The 18,171-nt window shown below is 40.9% G+C and overlaps 1 protein-coding gene and 1 non-coding gene across 2 annotated transcripts in view; one reads left to right on the forward strand and one right to left on the reverse strand.

Moving 5' to 3' along the window:
* Nucleotides 1-18,171, forward strand: part of ADAMTS12 (ADAM metallopeptidase with thrombospondin type 1 motif 12) — a 407,364-nt gene that overhangs the window by 336,616 nt on the left and 52,577 nt on the right. The window contains exon 18 of the mRNA XM_069555948.1: nt 5,186-5,396. Coding sequence (XP_069412049.1) covers nt 5,186-5,396 — 211 coding nt within the window. The remainder of the gene's footprint in view (nt 1-5,185; nt 5,397-18,171) is intronic.
* TRNAT-UGU (transfer RNA threonine (anticodon UGU)) lies at nt 15,407-15,480 on the reverse strand. The gene has a single exon. It is a non-coding gene; the product is annotated as a tRNA-Thr (tRNA).

Genomic DNA, 18,171 nt, shown 5'->3' on the forward strand with positions numbered 1-18,171 from the left:
TGTTGTGCTTCAATTATGCAGTTCATTTTCTTGAAATAGGTAAGACTCTCTAAGGTCAGAGATTTTGACTCCTGAAGATGTTAAGTAGATACAACACATAACAGGTACAATTTCTGAAAATGTGTTCTAAAGTAGCTTGTGTTGTGTGGTCAGTCATGTCCAGCTCTTTGCAACGCCATGGACTTTAGCCTGCCAGGCTCCTCTGTCCATGAAATTATCCAGGCAAGCAAAAACCATCACAATATTGTAAAGTAATTATCCTCCAATTAAAATAAATTAATTTAGTAAATAAACTTTTTAAAAAAGGAATACTGGAATGGGTTGCCGTTTTCTACTCCACTAAAGTAGCATATGATAAGTTAAATAGAATTTCATGAAATATTCCAACATAATGGATAATTTATAGAAGTCTTTCTTACTTATTGTGTTTCAGCTTCCCAAAAGATTCATGATAAAGTCAGGAGGTAGAGGGTAGATATTATCCCCAGATGGTAATGAGGTAGAGGTTACTAACAATTTTCAGAACCTACTGTTCTACTTTTCTCTTATACTTTATTTACTTATTTATTGGTAAATCTACACTGACGTATCATAATTTCCCAAAGTCCATAGTTTAGCGTAGGGTTCTGACTCTTGGTGATGTACATACATTCCATGGGTTTTGGCAAATATATAATGACATTACCCATTGTTATGTTACCATGCAGAGTATTTTCACTATCTAAAAATCCTCCATACTCTGCCTGTTCATCTCTACTTCTTTCCTTTGGCAACCACTGGTCTTTTTACCACCTTTATAGTTTTGTCTTTTCCAGAATTTCAGATAGTGGGAATCATGCATTATATAACCGTTTCAGATTGCCTTCTTTCACTTAATAATACACATTTAAGGTTTCTCCTGGAGAAGGCAATGGCACCCCACTCCAGTACTCTTGCCTGGAAAATCCCATGGATGGAGGAGCCTGGGAGGCTGCAGTCCATGGGGTCGCTGAGGGTCGGACACAACTAAGTGACTTCACTTTCACTTTTCACTTTCCTGCATTGGAGAAGGAAATGGCAACCCACTCCAGTGTTCTTGCCTGGAGAATCCCAAGGACAGGGGAGCCTGGTGGGCTGCCGTTTATGGGGTCACACAGAGTTGGACACGACTGAAGCGACTTAGCAGCAGCAAGGTTTCTCCATGTCTTTTCATGGCGTAATAGCTCATTTCTTTTCTGTGTGAATATTATTCTATTGTCAGGATGGACCATAGTTTATCAGTTCACATTCTGAAGGACATCTTGGTTGCATCCACATTTTGGGAATTATGAATAAAGCTACCATAAACATCCCTATGTGGGGTTTTGTGTGAACAAAAAGTTTTCAGCTCCTTTAGATAAATGCCAAGGAGTATGATTTCTGAATTGAGAACCCACTCTACTTCAAGCCGTTTCCATGCTGCCAAGTGATTTATTCATGTTAGCAACTCTGACTGGTTGACACTTTTATGCCATCGCACAGATGAGGACACTAAAGTTCTCAGATTCTTCCCAAATCACTTAGCCGAAGTGGTAGAGTCTAGATTTGAACCTGGATGAAGCTACTGAGTGTTCTGTGCTGGTGCTCGTACACCGTGCTGCTGCCCAGGATCTCAGGATGAGCTCATTTTGGTGCTGAAATCAGAAATCCAAGTTTAAAATATTTCTCACACATTAAAACACAATGAAAAAGTTGTTAACAAGCAGAAACCAACTTCAAAGCTAAATCATGCCTGCAAACTCACAAGGGTATTAAAGAAAGGAAATTAAGTTAATTTGCTTTTTTAAAGAATAATAAATGTCAATGGCTATCTTTACATTATTTGTCTTTGAAAGACTAGTTCAGTAGTTTCCATAGATATGAATTTCAAGTTGTAACATCTTCCCCTGTCACCTAATTTTCATGCTATCTGAAAAGTTCATACCATTGTTCAGGGCTGTCATTTCTGCTCCTAAAATGATTTCATATGTAAGATTTAATCTTTTTATTTTGGATTATTGTCCTTCAGTAATAATTTGTTTCTATACCCAATTTGGACCTTCTGTGTTCTTTCCCAAATGGATACTTAAGACAGATTTTTAAAAAAGATTTAACAAAAAGCTTCTGTTAATCTTAATGTAAGAAATCTGTGTTATATCGTCAGTGGCTTCCAGAATGAAAGTTTGCATGGCACACTCCAGGATGAAGTAGCCTGTCAAGAAAGAAATTCTTTGGAATTAAAAGTGTATCTGACTCCAGAAAGAGGTCATTTGAGTCTCTTTTCTCTATGACTTCTCTCTGAACTTTGGTTTACAGGAAAGCAAACTTCTGCCAGGCTCCAGCTGTGATAGTGCTCTGTATATTTAAATGCTCCATAAACTCTTATAACAGGTCTTTCCAGCCTGGCAGCTGCATGTAGGTTTTCATGCAAAAAGAATGCCTCATGATTTAAAACTCTTGCTTAGAATAGAAATTTCCTTTAAAATAAAATCAATTTTTATAACTACTATCTTTGTACTAATAGCATACTAAATCTACAGAGTCCATTCTTTATAGAAAAAATTTCAAGATAAACAATCAAATTCATTTATCTAATGTCATAACACCATGCATGTGTGCTAAGTCACTTCAGTCGTGCCCAACTCTGTGCAACCCTATGGACTGTAGACTGCCACGCTCCTCTGTCCATGGGATTCTCTAGGCAAGAATACTGGAGTGGGCTGCCATGCCCTCCTCCAGAGGATCTTTCCAATCCAGGGATCAAACCCATGTCTGCCACACTGGCAGGCGGGTTCTTTACCACTAATGCCACCTGGGAAGCCCATCATAACACCAATGGTTTTAATCCTGACTCCATATGAAAGTCATCAAAGAATTCTTAACACTGATGCCTTTGCCCTAACCTCAAGAGATTCTGGCCATCCAGTATAGCAAGGGGACCTGAACTGATAGGACCCTTAAAGATCCGCAAGTGATGATACAGTGAGAATCACTGATACAGGCCAGGTCCTTAGGACTTTTACCTAGTACCTGAAATGTTCAGATTGACTAATTATAGAGACAATTAAAAAAAAAAACATATGAGACAATGCATGATCAGTTATCCACTTGTACTTTAGGTGTGACAGATATGGACATTCTGGCAAGAGAAAAATTAATAGCAAAAATGGAAAAAGTTGGATTAGATTGTTGATTATATTCTGATTAAATGAGAAAGGTTGCCTTGTGGGGGGTGGTGAATAAATGTGTGGTTTGAGCCTTTTGTCCTGCTGAGTTCTTGGAATGTTATACTGTGCTTCTCAGCTATCATTCAGAGCAAGTAAACAGTCTCCTGTTATAAATCTCCTATAAATATAAATGTAAAACAAGATTCTTTTATAAATCTCCTCGAAGAGGTGGGATTATGGCAGACACCAAAATGAATGAGCTGGACAATAGAGAACAGTTTGGCAATAGCTCCTGAGTCCTGGGCCTGGAAGACCTTTGCAGGGAAATAAAAAGGGTGGATTTCACCTTAAACTAGGAGCAAACATATGCAAGATGTCCCCAGGAGTCTGTGAAGGCAGCTTCAGAAAGAGAAACAAGGAAGTCTATTATCACCTTTTAGTAACATAGCTGAAAGCCTTGTAGTAAGTAGCTAGATAAATCGGACTTTCAGTCAGCTCACATTAAGGCCCTTCCAGAATGGCATTTGATTTATTTGATAGTGTGTCTGGCCTCCCACAGAAATGTCAGAGGTAGGACAGAGTAATTAGATTAACACAGAGGACATTTATTTGGTGTCACATCATATGGTCCCAATATTAGCTCTTTATCTACATAGGATGGCCAGATATTAAATACCAGGGACTAAATAAGTAATCTTAATTACTTATTAACTGAAGAATATAATAGAATTGAGGAAAAGCTTTCTTCTAGTATTTTTAACCAGAGATTTAAAGTATGAGAATCAAAGAAGTCCTACTCAAATAAATCTAATATTTTGTAGATATAAGTAGTAGTACACAGTTTAATCTACTTTAAAATTTGATACTATCTCAAGGTCAGAAGATTTCCTTAAAGTCAAGAATAAAGGAATTCACATGCTGTACTGTTTTCCCATGAAAAACAAATATTCTATTTTATTCCTGCATGGAGGGATAAATAAGCAGACTACACATCGAAGCAATGGTGCCCCAAAGTGTTCTGGGTCAAGATACCTGTTCTGTATTTGATATTGAGGAAGATTTGGACAATGATGAAGAAGGAGGAAAAGAGACGGCTCCAAAGAGGGTTCCTTGGCACTTTCAAAAGTGACTTTAGTGTAACCATGGGGCCCTGCATCCTAGAACCTTGAGGCAATCAACCATGATAGCAGGTAGAGGAAAATCACACATCTTCATTTTTCCATAGAGAATCCAGAATATTAATTTAGGCAACAGTTTCAACTATTCAACTTATCAAGAAGAGCTGAAAAAAACCAAGAGATGATCTTATTTAATACATTTCTTATTTTCCTACTTCTTTCTTTTAAAGCGACCAGTGAGAATATTCAAAGGTAGACTGAAGGAGATGGAGGAGGGAGAGAATGATGACAATGCCCCTAACTGAGCATCTTCTACATAATTGAAAATTAATTAAGTGCATCATATTGAAATAGAAAAATATTCAGTTAGGAGCCAGGAGACTTAGATTCTAATTGGGTTCTTTTAGTCAATAGCAGCAGTTAAAACAATAATTATAATTACAAATGATTGAGCTTGTATTATGTCAGGCTATGTACTATACACTCTACATAGATTGGTATTTCAGTACATTTAGTACTTCAGTACTAAAGTCAATATTGTTGCATCCATTCAACAGATGTGGAGAGTAAGGCTTAAACTTGCTTGAGGTTTCACAATAGAAAACAGGACCTCAGTTTTCTTGTTTGAGAAGAGAGGAGATTCGGTGGGAGGATTGTTTTTTCATTTAAAGACATGCTTACTTATCATGTACTTATGCCAAGTGTTTTGCGGAGTTCCATAGCTGTGATTGAACAAGCTAGCCGTGGCCCTGTCTGCAGAGCACCCTCTACTGGGCTGAAGCATCTTCAGAGACCTCCCAACTCTGTAATCAGCGTTTCTGCTCTGGATTTCTAGCCAGTGATTGAAGTGCATGTGTATCGATTCAGGCTGATCTTTTCTCACATGTCCCTATGTGTCTGCAGGTGGTGGGCAGGGGAGTGGGAAGCATGTTCTGCAACATGTGGGCCCCATGGAGAAAAGAAGCGAACAGTGCTGTGCATCCAGACCATGGGCTCGGATGAGCAGGCTCTCCCTCCTCAAGACTGCCAGCATCTGCTGAAGCCCAAGACCCTCGTGTCCTGCAACAGAGACATCCTATGTCCATCAGACTGGACAGTGGGCAACTGGAGTGAGGTGAGCCCAGGGGTTAAAAGGGACACCGGGGTTATTCGTGTTTCATCAGCCCTCTCACCCATCCTCCTCATTAACCAATCCAAAGTGATCAGGGGTGAGGTGCCCAGTGGCCTGTTTTCTGCATTTCCCACCTCCCAGTATCCTATCTTGCTTGTTTTCCATTCTTACAAGATCTTCCTCTCATCTGGTCGGATATCTACCTGCCTGGAATGACCTGGATCTTACATACTCAGGCTCATGGCAGCTAATTGAAAAATCTTCAGGATTTTTGCCGGTCCATTGTTAACCGTTGGGAACAAATCAAGGCTCTCCCACCTACCCCACAAGCTGGCTTGCCAGACATTTACTGGAACTTATGTTTCAGACTAAAACTAAAGGAGAGTCACTCTAACTGGAATGATAGGCAATGTACTTGCCACTTGGAGAAGCCTCTCAAATCATCCATCTATTCAGACCTGATGAAGTTTTGAGATGTGTACTATTAGTCACATAAAGTCAAATAGTGTTGCATTTCCCCACAGTTAATCTGATCTGATTCTCCAAGTATGACTGGAAATCCATAGGCTAGGAGATCATGAAATCCTTCCAGGCTTTAATTTTCTTTGGGTCACCAGGGGACCTAGAACTGTCAGGACTTTTGCTACCAGAGTCTGTAGTAGAAGTAGACCTCTGCTTTCTGCAAGGGTACTGGAGTCTCCAGGGGCCTTGCTCTGCTTCTCTATGTGTATTTCAGTCAGTGACCTAAGGAATGACTAGAAAATAAGTGACTTTGTAAAACCAACAGGCCAGAATGTATTGATGGTTGTTGACTTCTTATGAGCTTCCTTGGGAAGCCACATCATTTCCATAATAATGCTACTATTGACCAGAGTATCTTAGAATTCCTCTTAGACTCACCATCAGAGAAATGGAAAATATTTGATTCAGGAGAAAGCCACAGGAAGTTGATTAGAATTAAGTCTGGTGGATAAAGGAGTAATCTGATCCATTTGGATAAGACCTTTGTGTTTAAAGTGATTCTTGATTATAAGTAATGCTATTGCTTTTCATAGCTTATAAAGTACTATCTAAAGAAGAATTCAGCTGGGCAGCAAAGTGAATTAGGTATATGCCTACATATATTCACTCTGTTTTAGATTTCCTTCTCATTTAGGTCCCCACAGAGCACTGAGTAGAGTTCCCTGTGTTATGCAGTAGGTCCTCATTAGTTATATATTTTATGCACAGAAGTGTATATGTCAGCCCACCCCACTTCCCCCTTGGTAATCATAAGTTTGTTTTCTACATCTGTGACTGTTTCTGCTTTGCAAATAAATTCATCTGTATCATTTTTGTAGATCCACATACAAGCAATACCACATGATATCTGTTTCTCTCTTTCTGACTCACTTCACTCTGCATGACAATCTCCAGGTCAGTCCACAGCTCTGCAGATGGCATCATTTCATTCCTTTTTAAGGCTGAGTAATATTCCATTGTATATATGTGCCATCTCTTCTTTATCTGTTCCTCTGTTGATGGACATCTAGGTTGCTTCCATGTCCTCGCTAGTGTAAATAGTGCTGCAGTGAACATCGGGGTACATGCACCCTTTTGAATTCTGGTTTTCCCTGGATATATGCCTAAGAATGGAATTGCTGGGTTGTATGGTAGTTCTATTTTTAGTTTTTTAAGGAATTTCTATACTGTTCTCCATAGTAGCTGTTTATTTTGTTATTTTTTGTTATTTGTTTAAAATTGTTGTTTATCCACCAATTTACATTCCCACTAACACTGTAAAATGGTTCCCTTTTCTCTACACCTTCTCCAGCATTTATTCTTTATAGATTTTTTGATGGTGGCCATTCTAACCTGTGTGAGGTAATACCTCATTGAGGTTTTGATTCATATTTCTCTAATAATTAATGATGTTGAGCATCTTTTCATATGTTTTTTGGCCATCTGTATGTCTTCTTTGGAGAAACATTTATTTAGGTTTTTAGATTGGGGTTTTTAATATATATATATATTGAGATACATGAGTTGTTTATATATTTTGGAAATTAATCCCTTGTCAGTTGCTTCATTTGCAAATATTTTCTCCCATTCTGAAGATTGCCCTTTCATTTCATTTATGGTTACTTTTGCTATGCAAAGGTTTTTAAGTTTAATTAGATCCCATTTGTTTATTTTTATTTTCATTGCTCTAGGAGGTGGATCAAAAAAGATCTTGCTGTGATTTATGTCAGAAAGTATTCCGCCTATATTTTTCTCTGAGAGTATTATAGTATCTGGCCTTACATTTAGGTCTTTAATCCATTTTGAGTTTATTTTTGTGTATGGTATTAGGGAGTGTTCTAATTTCATTATTTCACAGGTAGCTGTCTAGTTTTCCCAGCCCTACTTATTGAAGAGACTGTCTTTTCTCCAGTGTATATTTTTGCCTCATTTGTCATAGATTAAGTGACCACAGGTGCATGGGTTTATCTCTGGATGTTCTGTTTGATTCTGTTGATCTATATTTGTGGTTTTGTGCCAGTACCACACTGTTTTGATGACTGTAGCTTTGTAGTATAGTCTGAAGTCAGGGACCTGAGTTGGGAGGATGCTGTGATGTACTACCCAGACACATTTTCAGAAGTAAAGGGCTTATATTCAGCTGTTGGGACAACTCTGAAGGGCTATCCCAGGACCAGAGCTTCTCTTGAGGCTGGCTAAACCTATTGTCAGGCCTGCATCATGGCACCATCTCCTCTAGACTGTATCCTGTTTCCTTCCCCTCTTTCTGACAGGAGTTGATTTCCAGAGTACTTCCTAATAAAAGCCATGCTAGCTAAACACCTCAGAGTCTGTCTCCTTGAGAACTTACCCTGCAACACTGAGTTAGACTCAAGGGTCTTCTAGCAGTCTCAAGCAACTTAGTTTTTAGCAGACTGTTTCTAATATGACTTCTTTAGGGCAGCCATGATTCCTGATTCCCATAAGATGTGCCTCTTCTAAAATCTTTTCTCAGCCTCACTGCTCTTAGAGACCTGGTTCTGGGCAGCAAAACTAATTCCAGATTCTACCTACTGGTAGAGATGAGGCTCAGAGGATATTGCCTGACTTAGGTAGGATTAACCCAAGAATTGTTTAGGCTAATTGAGGATAAATTCTCATCATGGATATTTGAACTGGGAATACAGAGATTTAAGATGGAATTCACTTTTTTGATCCAAGGCAGTATTTCTGATTATTTTTTTTTTCCCAATGGGCTTCCCTGGTGGCTCAGACAGTAAAGAATATGCCTGCAATGCAGAAGACCTGGGTTCAATCCCTGGGTCAGAAAGATCCCCTGGAGAAGGAAATTACTCCTTAAGTGTCTTTTTAGAGGCTCTTTCCTAATTGTCTTTCTCCATCATGACTTTATTTTCAAGGAGGGAAGTGGTTTGTGTGTGTGTGTGTGTTGAGATATAATTCACATACCATAAAATTCACCCATTGAAAGTGAACAAACAAATGACCTCTAGTATATTCACAGAGTTAAACAGTCATTACCACAGTAATTTAAGAATGTTTTCATCACCTCCTAAATAAACCCTACATGCATTAATCATCATCCCAGGTCCCTACCTTCATTCCCCAGCCCTAGACAAACATTAATCCACTTCATATTTCCAGAGAACTGCCTTTCTGAACATTTCATATGAAAGAATTATATAATACATAATCATAGGATAGATATACTATGTATTTATTTATGTACTATGTATATATCTGTGCTTTATACATAAAGAGGGTGAGGTTTTTTAACTCACTCCACCCCAGAACCAGTCTTCATTGCCCCCACTGAGAATGAATGATCCTATGTGACACTTAGCTTCTACACAGAATTTTCCTGACCAGCTGCAGATATCAAAACTGTTCATTTGACAATATATGATTATTTTTTAAAAAAAGAATTCAAAATTTTGTATAAGCAAAGGTACCATCTCTGAAGATAACTATTTGAAAGCAGAAAACTCTCATTTGAATACAACCATTTTTTATAACTGTATTTCCAAAACTATTTCATTAGCTCAAAGTCACAATTTAGGTTTATATAGCTTCTGCATGCGTGCATGAAAAGTCACTTAAGTCATGTCCAACTCTGCAACACTATGGACTGTAGCCTGCCAGGCTCCTCTATCGGTAGGATTCTCCAAGCAAGACTACAGAAGTGGGTCGCCATGCCCTCCTCCAGGGGATCTTCCTGATCCAGGGATTGAACCTGCATCTTTATGTCTCCTGCACCACTTTACAATTTGCACCCCCTGGGAGGCCCTTATTTAGCTTCTAATTCTGTATATAATACTCTCAGTAGCAGCTGGGTGGAAATAAAAAAGATATAGTTCCTTTATTGTAATAACTGCTAATCAAATGAGAGAGCTAGGACTCCCAAAAAAAGAAAGACAAAGGTGTACATGCAAAGAAAACATCTACAACCTAATATAGGCGTGTTGCTGGTATTACACTGATTCATGTGAACACATCAATAACAGGCCAGGGTATTTCCCTGCTGTTCCTGGGAAGGTATAATCACAGCCTGTGTCTGGCCTGACCTATTAGTCCACTGCCAACCTCGATTGCTGTAAATTACAGTGTTGTCAAAATAAGGCTGAATGGGGTATTGTGACTGGTCCATTAAAACTGTTTACCAAAAGTGTGTTGGCTGCATCCAAAGCAGTTAATAATTCTTGTCATGTAGAATTTACTAATTGCCAGAATCTTCATGCTTTTTCAAGGGACCACAATTACATATTTGGCTGAGGAGTCCTTTTCATTGTGTTTCTATTTCTGGGGAGCAAAAAGATGTGCCTCACTGGACAACAAGGGACTGAAATGTTGGCGCCAAGTGACAAATGCTGGAGTCTGTTGTTCTGAATAGAGGCCACTGCATAGTATAGTGATGGCAGATGTGGAATCCAGTGTCCAGTTCCACTGAGAGGCTGAGCTGCTGCCTTCATTTAGAGATGTTGTCAGGAGAGGTGCTTTTAGTTAAATCAGCATCAGAATATTCACTCAATGGATCCTCCTTTTTTCCCCCTCTGCTGTCTTGCTAATGTCTGTATACATTAGCCCTCTAATGAGCTTTGCTGAAGCATGAATGTCTTTGACATTCTATACTGGGAAATGTTTTAGATGATACAGGGTTTAAAAAAGAAAGTGAAAGTGAAGTCGCTCAGTCATGTCCAACTCTTTGTGACCCTATGGACTGTAGCCTATTAGGTTCCTCCATCCATGGGATTCTCCAGGCAGGAATACTGGAGTGGGTTGCTGTTTCCTTCTCCAGGAGATCTTCCTGACCCAGGGATTGAACCTGGATCTTCCACACTGTAGGCAGACACTTAACCATCTGAGCCACCAGGGAAGTCCTTAAAAAAGAAGTCAGCCAATAAACTTAGAAATTATAAAATCAAGAAAGGAGCAATTTTTCCTACAATTGCACCCAACTGATTAAGAAAAATATGTACTTACTTTTCAAATAAAGGGCCACAAAATAGGAAAAGAAAAAAGATGATATAGTGACTCCTGCTACACATGGTATTTATGGTCTGGATTTTGTCCTGAGGTCAACTGTGATGCTTTTAGAAGCCTGTAGAATGGTCCTCCCTGGGATGACCAAGGTAAGAAGAAGAAGAGGCAAATCCATGAGATGCCCTTCCTGTCAAGAGACCACTGAGAGGAGGGTGGGCTTATCTGTGCCAGGCTGGACCACTCCTCCCTGACCCAGGAGATGCCAGAAGGAGGAGGTCTCTCCCTTCCCAGGGAGAATCAGTGGCTGCCCCCAAAGACAGCTTTCCTGCTCCCTGTGACCAGCCCCTTCCCCGCTAAGTTCATATTCTAGACACCCGAATCCCACCCCCAATCTCAGGAATCAAGAATCTTAATCTGGTTTTGCCCAGCCTACTTTCTGGGCTTGGAGGGTCCAGAAGGGGGCCTCTATTGTAAATGAAGATAAGTATCAAAGTTTCTGTGGCTCCCACTAGACACCCCACTTCAGTGGCATGCCTTTTGAGAGGTGGCCAGTCTAGTGGTGAAGAGCATGCACCTCCCTCTACCAGGTCTAAATCCTGGCTTTGCCACTTATCAGATGTGTGAATTTAATCCCCCTGTGGTTACTTTTATTTTCCTGTGATTTGTTTCCTCCATCTCTAAAAATGAGGACTCTAGGGAAGTTATGAGGATGAAATGAGCTAATATTCCTAAAATTCTCATAAGAATACCTGGCATATAATAAGCTCTATACCTATAATCATTTTTTAGTAAAGTGAATAGATGGAAATAATAAGAATGTTATCCATCTTTTGTTGGCTTCTATCCACTCTATTTAAATATCTCATTTAATTCTTGAACTCTATGAGTTTGATTTTAGTTCATTAATTCCCATATTTCTCCCAGCAGTTAGACTAATAGATTTCCTGGGATAGTAATTTTCCTAGGTTTTCCAGCTGTGCCAAGCTGTAACTGAGCTAGTGTTAAGCCTCTCTCAACCTTTGCTCATTTAGAAAGACAGGATTATCAGAAAGTTTGATGGTAATCCATGTGAGCCCTTCACATAGTGCCTGGCAAATAGTAAAGTGAAAGTGAAAGTCGCTCAGTCGTGTCCGACTCTTTGCGACCCCATGGACTATATAGTCCATTGAATTCTCCAGGCCAGAATACTGGAGTGGATAGCCTTTCCCTTCTCCAGGGATCGTCCCAACCCGGGGATCGTCCCAACCCAGGGATCGAACCCAGGTCTCCTGCATTGCAGGAGGATTCTTTACCAGCTGAGCCACCAGGGAAGACCAAGAATACTGGAGCATTCACTAAATGAGAACTTTATTATCAGGCAAGAAAGAAGACAAGGGTCTGTTTTCCATGTTACTCTTACTTTGCAAGCCTTGTCCAGTCAGTGACACCCAAGCTCCCTGATAGAATGGATCTATGGCCCTTGCATTTTCTTTAAAAAAAAAAAAAACACAATTATTGGAGTATAGTTGATTTACAGTGTTGTGCTAGTGTCTCCTGTATGGCAAAGTGAATCAGTTGTACAAATATATATCGCAACTCTTTTTAAGATTCTTTTTTCAAATAGGCCATTACAGAGTACTGAGTAGAGTTCTCAGTGCTATAGCAATGCACTCCGGTATTCTTGTCTGGAAAAGCCCATGGACAGAGGAGCTTGGTGGGCTACAATCCATAGGTTGCAGAGTCAGACATGACTAAGCACACACACCCGCACATACACAGCAGTGTTTATATATCAAGCCCAGTGTCCCAATTTACCCCTCTCAACCCTTGCCCCTGGCAACCATGTTTGCCTTCTACATCTGTGACTCTATTTCTGTTTTGTAAGTTTATTTGTACCCAGTTTTTAAGATAGCATATATAAGCAATATGTAATATTTGTCTTCCTCTGACTTACTTCACTCAGTATGACAATCTCTACATCCATCCATGTTGCTGCAAATGGCATTCCCTCATTCTTTTTTATGATATTCCGCTGCATATATGTCCACTAACTTCTTTTCCCATTCCTCTGTTAATGAATATGTCCTGGCTTCCATGTCCTGGCTATTGTAAATAGTGCCACAGTGAACACTGGGGTGCATATATCTTTTTGAATTACGGCTTTCTCTGGGTATATGCCAAGGAATGGGGTTGCTGGGTCATATGGTAGTTCTTATAGCAAAAACAATCAAACAATCCAGTTTTTAAAAGTAGGCAGAATATCTAAATAGACATTTCTCCAAAGAAGACATATAGATATGAAAAAATGTTCAACATCACTAATTATTAGAGAAATGCAGATCAAAACTATAATAACGTATCACCTCACACAGGCCAGAATAGCCACCATCAAAAAGTCTACAAATAATAAATGCTGGAGAGGGTTGGAGAAAAGGGAATCCTTCCACACTGTAGGGGGGAACGTGTGTTGGGCCCTGCATCTTCATCTAACTCCCTCTCTGAGCTCAGAGCCCTTTTATGCAGGGGCACATGGCTTAGTGCTGCAAGGTTTTCATGGACCCACAAAAGTGTTTAAAATCTGAAAAACAAAACTACTGTGTTGCTCCAATAAAGCAAAGGACACTGCAAAATCAGAAATCAATATTTAATTACATATTAAAAACAAATGATTATCAAGCATTTAGTATGTATATTAAATACCTTTGTAGGTATTACCAGGCTTACCAGGTGGCTCAGTGGTAAAGAATCCACCTACCAATACAGGAGACCCAGGAGACGCAGGTTTGAGCCCTGGGTCAGGAAGATCTCCTAGAGGACGAAATGGCCACCCACTCCAGTATTCTTGCCTAGAAAATCCCATGGACAGAGGAGCCTGATGAGCTACAGCCCATAGGGTCGCAAAGGGTCAAACACGACTGAGCACACAATGGCCTAATTAGCCCCATTTCACTGGTAAAGAAAGAGAGGCATAGAGATATTTAGAAGTGTGTCCAAAGTCACACAGCCTTTAAGCAACGGAGCCAGGATTTGACTGCTGGCAACAGAGCTTTTACTCTGAACTCTGGCATACAGCTCTCAAACATCTGCAAAATGTAACAACATGACAGCTCTCAGTGTTCATAAAAAAATGTAGTCTGTTTAGGAAACAATTTGTAGACTGGCTTTTCTCACTTTGCTGGAATTCCAGACTATGTGTAATGATCACAGAGAAATCAGAGCCACTCATAAATTAAATGAGTGGTCCTCACCAAATGTTTTCAAAAGCAAAAGAATAAACAGCTTTTCAAATTGTTTTTACAGAAAAAGATTATATGTCACTTGAGACTAGAGATGGTTTTTAATATATTGGATGGGCCTTAGGGTAGAGCCTCAGAAGCAGACATGCTCTGGGTCTGTAGAGATCTTTAATCTACTTTCTTTGTGCCTGACCAAAGCACACAAACAAACAAAAGAATGCAATTAATTAGGCCAGCCCCTGAGAATCTATTAAGTGCAAAGCTGTTCACACGGGTTTTGGTTTCTACGTGTGACCAGATAGACTAAATGTTTCATGATCAAGCTCTCCTGGCTCTTCAAACAGAAGGCAGTGCAGCAAGTGCCCATGGCTTATCTGTTGCTAAATGAAAACAGGCATGCAAAACTCACATGAAGAGCCACAGGAGTTCCTGAAAACTGCAGGGAGACAGCACAGAAGGTGAGAAGACACAGCTGAGTCAATTCCTCTCAGTATTCCCCAGTTTCATTCAAGGTCCCGGACAGTCATGCGAGACTGGACACCTGATGCTTTAGCCTTGACCACCTGCTCTTTTGGCATGTCACCTCTGCAAGTGCCAGCATCTCAGTTCTTCCCAGAGGCCAGCAGCCCATGCTTTGCCAGGATTCCCAGAGAACACATGTGAGCACCCTTGTCTGAAACAGCTACTTGAAGAAAACCAGTTGGGGGTCATACTGATTCTCCACAGTGCTGTATATTTGCTTGCTCAGGCTGCCTTAACAAAGGACCACAAACTGAGCACCTTAAACTATAGAAATGTACTGTCTCACCAGTTTTGTAATGTTGACTGAAAAAATGCACAGCCTCCAAGTCAAGAGTTATGTTTTATTTGGTGGACAAAAGGGAGGCATTAAGCCTGAGATGCAACCTCTCAGATAGCTCTGAGGGACTGTACCAAAGAGGTAAGGGAGGGGCCAGAGTATAGGGGTTTCTCCGGTGGTGCCTGTGGTGAAGCACCCGCCTGCCAACACAGGAGACATAAGAGATGCGGGCTCAGTCCCTGGGTGAGGAAGATCCCCTGGAGGAGGGCATGGCAACTCACTCCAGTATTCTTGCCTGGAGAATCTCGTGGTGAACCACTGTCCATAGGGTCGCAAAGAGCTAGACTGAAGTGACCTAGCGTGCATAGTTGACTTACACTGTTGCACAAAAGGGAAAAGAGTCACAGATGTAGAAAACAAACTTGTGGTCGTTAAGGGGGAGAGGCGGGGCAGGGGTGAATTGGAAGCTTGGGATTGACACTGAGGTTTTTGCGACAAAGACCAGGTAGTTGGAACTCAGCAGGCCCCAGCGAGATATGAACTCACGACCCCTGGTTTACAAGACCAGTTGCTCTAACCCCTGAGCTATAGGGCCTCATATCTAAAGATCATCATTAATTAAAGAAAACCGGATATCTCAAGTTAATGAATTTAGCACTTTTCTATGTATGAGAAGATGCAAGAGCCTGGGCTCTCTGAAATCATGCCTCTGATGTACACCTTAGCTATCTGGGTCAGGGCCCTGCTCTTCCCCTGCTTGAGTCCCCTCAGGGCTGGCTGGGTTTGACAACCACAGCATCCTTTCTTTACTGCCATGATGGGCAGCATGTTTCATTCACAATAACTGGAGGTCTAGGAGTAAGATATCCGCAGAGTTGATCCCTCCTGAGGATTCCCAAGCGGCTCTAGTGGTAAAGAACCCACCTGCCAATGCAGGGGACTGTGTTCAATCCCTGGGTCAGGAAGATCCCCTGCAGGAGGGCACAGCAACCCACTCCAGTGTTCTTTCCTGGAAAATCCCATGGACAGAGGAGCCTGGCGGGCTACAGTCCGTGGGGTCTCAGAGTCAGACCTGACTGAAGCAACTTTGCATGCATGCACACAGGAGGGCTGTGAGACAAGTTTTTCCATGCTTCTCTCCTGACCTCTGATGCTTTGCTCACATTCTTTGGTGTCTCTTGGTTTATGGATGCCTCACCATCACCTCCGGTTTCATCTTCACGTGGTGCTGTCTCTATATGTGCGTCTCTGCATCCAGATTTACCCTTTTCAGGAAGACAATGGTCATACTGGATTAGGGCCACCCTAGTGACCTCGATTTACCTTGATTTCCTCTGTAAAGACAGCATCTCCAGATAAGACCACATTCTGAGACACAAGGGTAGCGGGGGACCAGGAGTTAAGACTCTGTCTTTTGGAGGGGACACAGTTCAACCTGTGATAGGTCACTTACTTTCAAAATGATTTTAGTATGAGATTGGAAGGACTAATGGTGAAGCTGAAGCTCCAATACTTTGGCCACCTGATGGGAACAGCTGACTCATTGGAAAAGATTTTGATGCTGGGAAAGAATGAGGGCAGGAGGAGAAGGGGATGACAGAGGATAAGATGGTTGGATGGCATCACCAACTCAGTGGACATGAGTTTGAACAAACTCCAGGAGGTAGTGAAGGACAGGGAAGCCTTACATGCTGCAGTGCATGGGGTCACAGAGTTGGACATGATTGACAACCATTCATTTATTTATCACTTCCTGAGACTATGTATTGGCTGTTTCCCTACTCATCCCTTTAACCCAGCCTCTCTAATAAACCCCAGCTGTGTTTTTGAATAAACTCTCTCTTAGCATGACAGGTCTTGAGTCAATTGCGGGGCCCCTCCCCCACAGTGCCCCTCTGGTGGGTAGAGTTGACTAATTTAGCAGCAGACTTCTTTCTCAGCGGGCTCCCCCCAGAGGCCTTAATCTCTGAGTGATGGCAAGTGAGGGCAAGATAACTCGCAGGGAGGACATTCACAGATTAACAAACTGTTTGCCTGGTACAGAGTTCAAAATTATAAGGCAAGGGCGTAAGGTAATCATCACAGAAACTGGTTTTGAGGATCCTGAAAGTAGCAATTGAGATGAGTTCCAAGTGTGGCGCTGTGTCCTGCATTTATCTCATCTGAAGGGCTTGACAGCTCCTAAGGAGATAAACACAGTTGGAAGATGTACTGGGAAGTGTGTGGGCTGAATGCAAAACAGTGCCATTTGTTCTGCTGTGACTGTGAGCAAAGGCACCTGAGTTTTGAGGCTCAGTATACGCAGTAGACAGTTCACGCTGACTGTCTCACTGGACGCACTATGCCCCAGTGCGAAGGAATGGCGAGCATCAATTATTTGAAAGATGCCATGTCTGCTGGGTGAGGAGAGTGGATGGGTTTGAATGGCAGGTAAAGAAACGTGTAAACTCCCCCAGACCCGGTATCTGTTCATGAAGTTTTTGAGTTGCCAGTTGGGAATGGGGCCCATAGTTACAGATTATCTGCTTTTTCAAGAGAAGCTAAAAAACCTGGAGTTTTAATATGGAATCTTCTCACTTTTAAATGTTGCCTGCTAATTCGATAATTGTATTTTGTTATTTGCTTGTTTCTTGTGAGGGTGACCAGACCAATGAATACATGCCAGTGGGCCACAGATACCTCTTGGGCTGAGACTTTAGTGTTTCTGTTCTAGAATAATCTTCTGTTTTGAAAGACCAAGATCTAATGTGTTTTAATTAAATAACCATCTAGATAGCAATTGTTTAGTCCTGCTTTATTCTTTTAAGCTGAACAAATTCATAGTGAATAAGATTATTTAATACTTATAATTTGTAAAATTAGAAATAAAAACATATCTATTAGCCCTAGGAAACCCAAATCCAAAAAAAAAATAAAATAAAATCCAAAAGCAAGAAACCAATGGGAATATGTGTCTCCATGGTATCTTCTAGACTGGTGCCTGCAACCACTTTACTTATTCAGCTGCTCACTTTACAGCATCCTGCAAGATAGGCCTGTGTGTCATGCTGTGCTTCAGAAGGATAGTAGAAAGTGGGGACCCCCATGCCCTTTGTTGTTATTACTATCATTATTACCAGCATCATTATTGTAACAGTGATAATAATACCTTCCAATTCCCACTTGTGTCCTATATATTATACACTATGTTAAGATCGTTGTCTTATATAATATATCCTCAGTCTTGAAAGGTTATCATTACTTTCAGTTTCTAGATAAGGAGGCTGAGCTTAGTCCCTACATCATG

This window comes from Ovis canadensis, chromosome 16, assembly GCF_042477335.2.
Source record: "Ovis canadensis isolate MfBH-ARS-UI-01 breed Bighorn chromosome 16, ARS-UI_OviCan_v2, whole genome shotgun sequence".
In the NCBI taxonomy this organism is placed as follows: domain Eukaryota; kingdom Metazoa; phylum Chordata; class Mammalia; order Artiodactyla; family Bovidae; genus Ovis; species Ovis canadensis.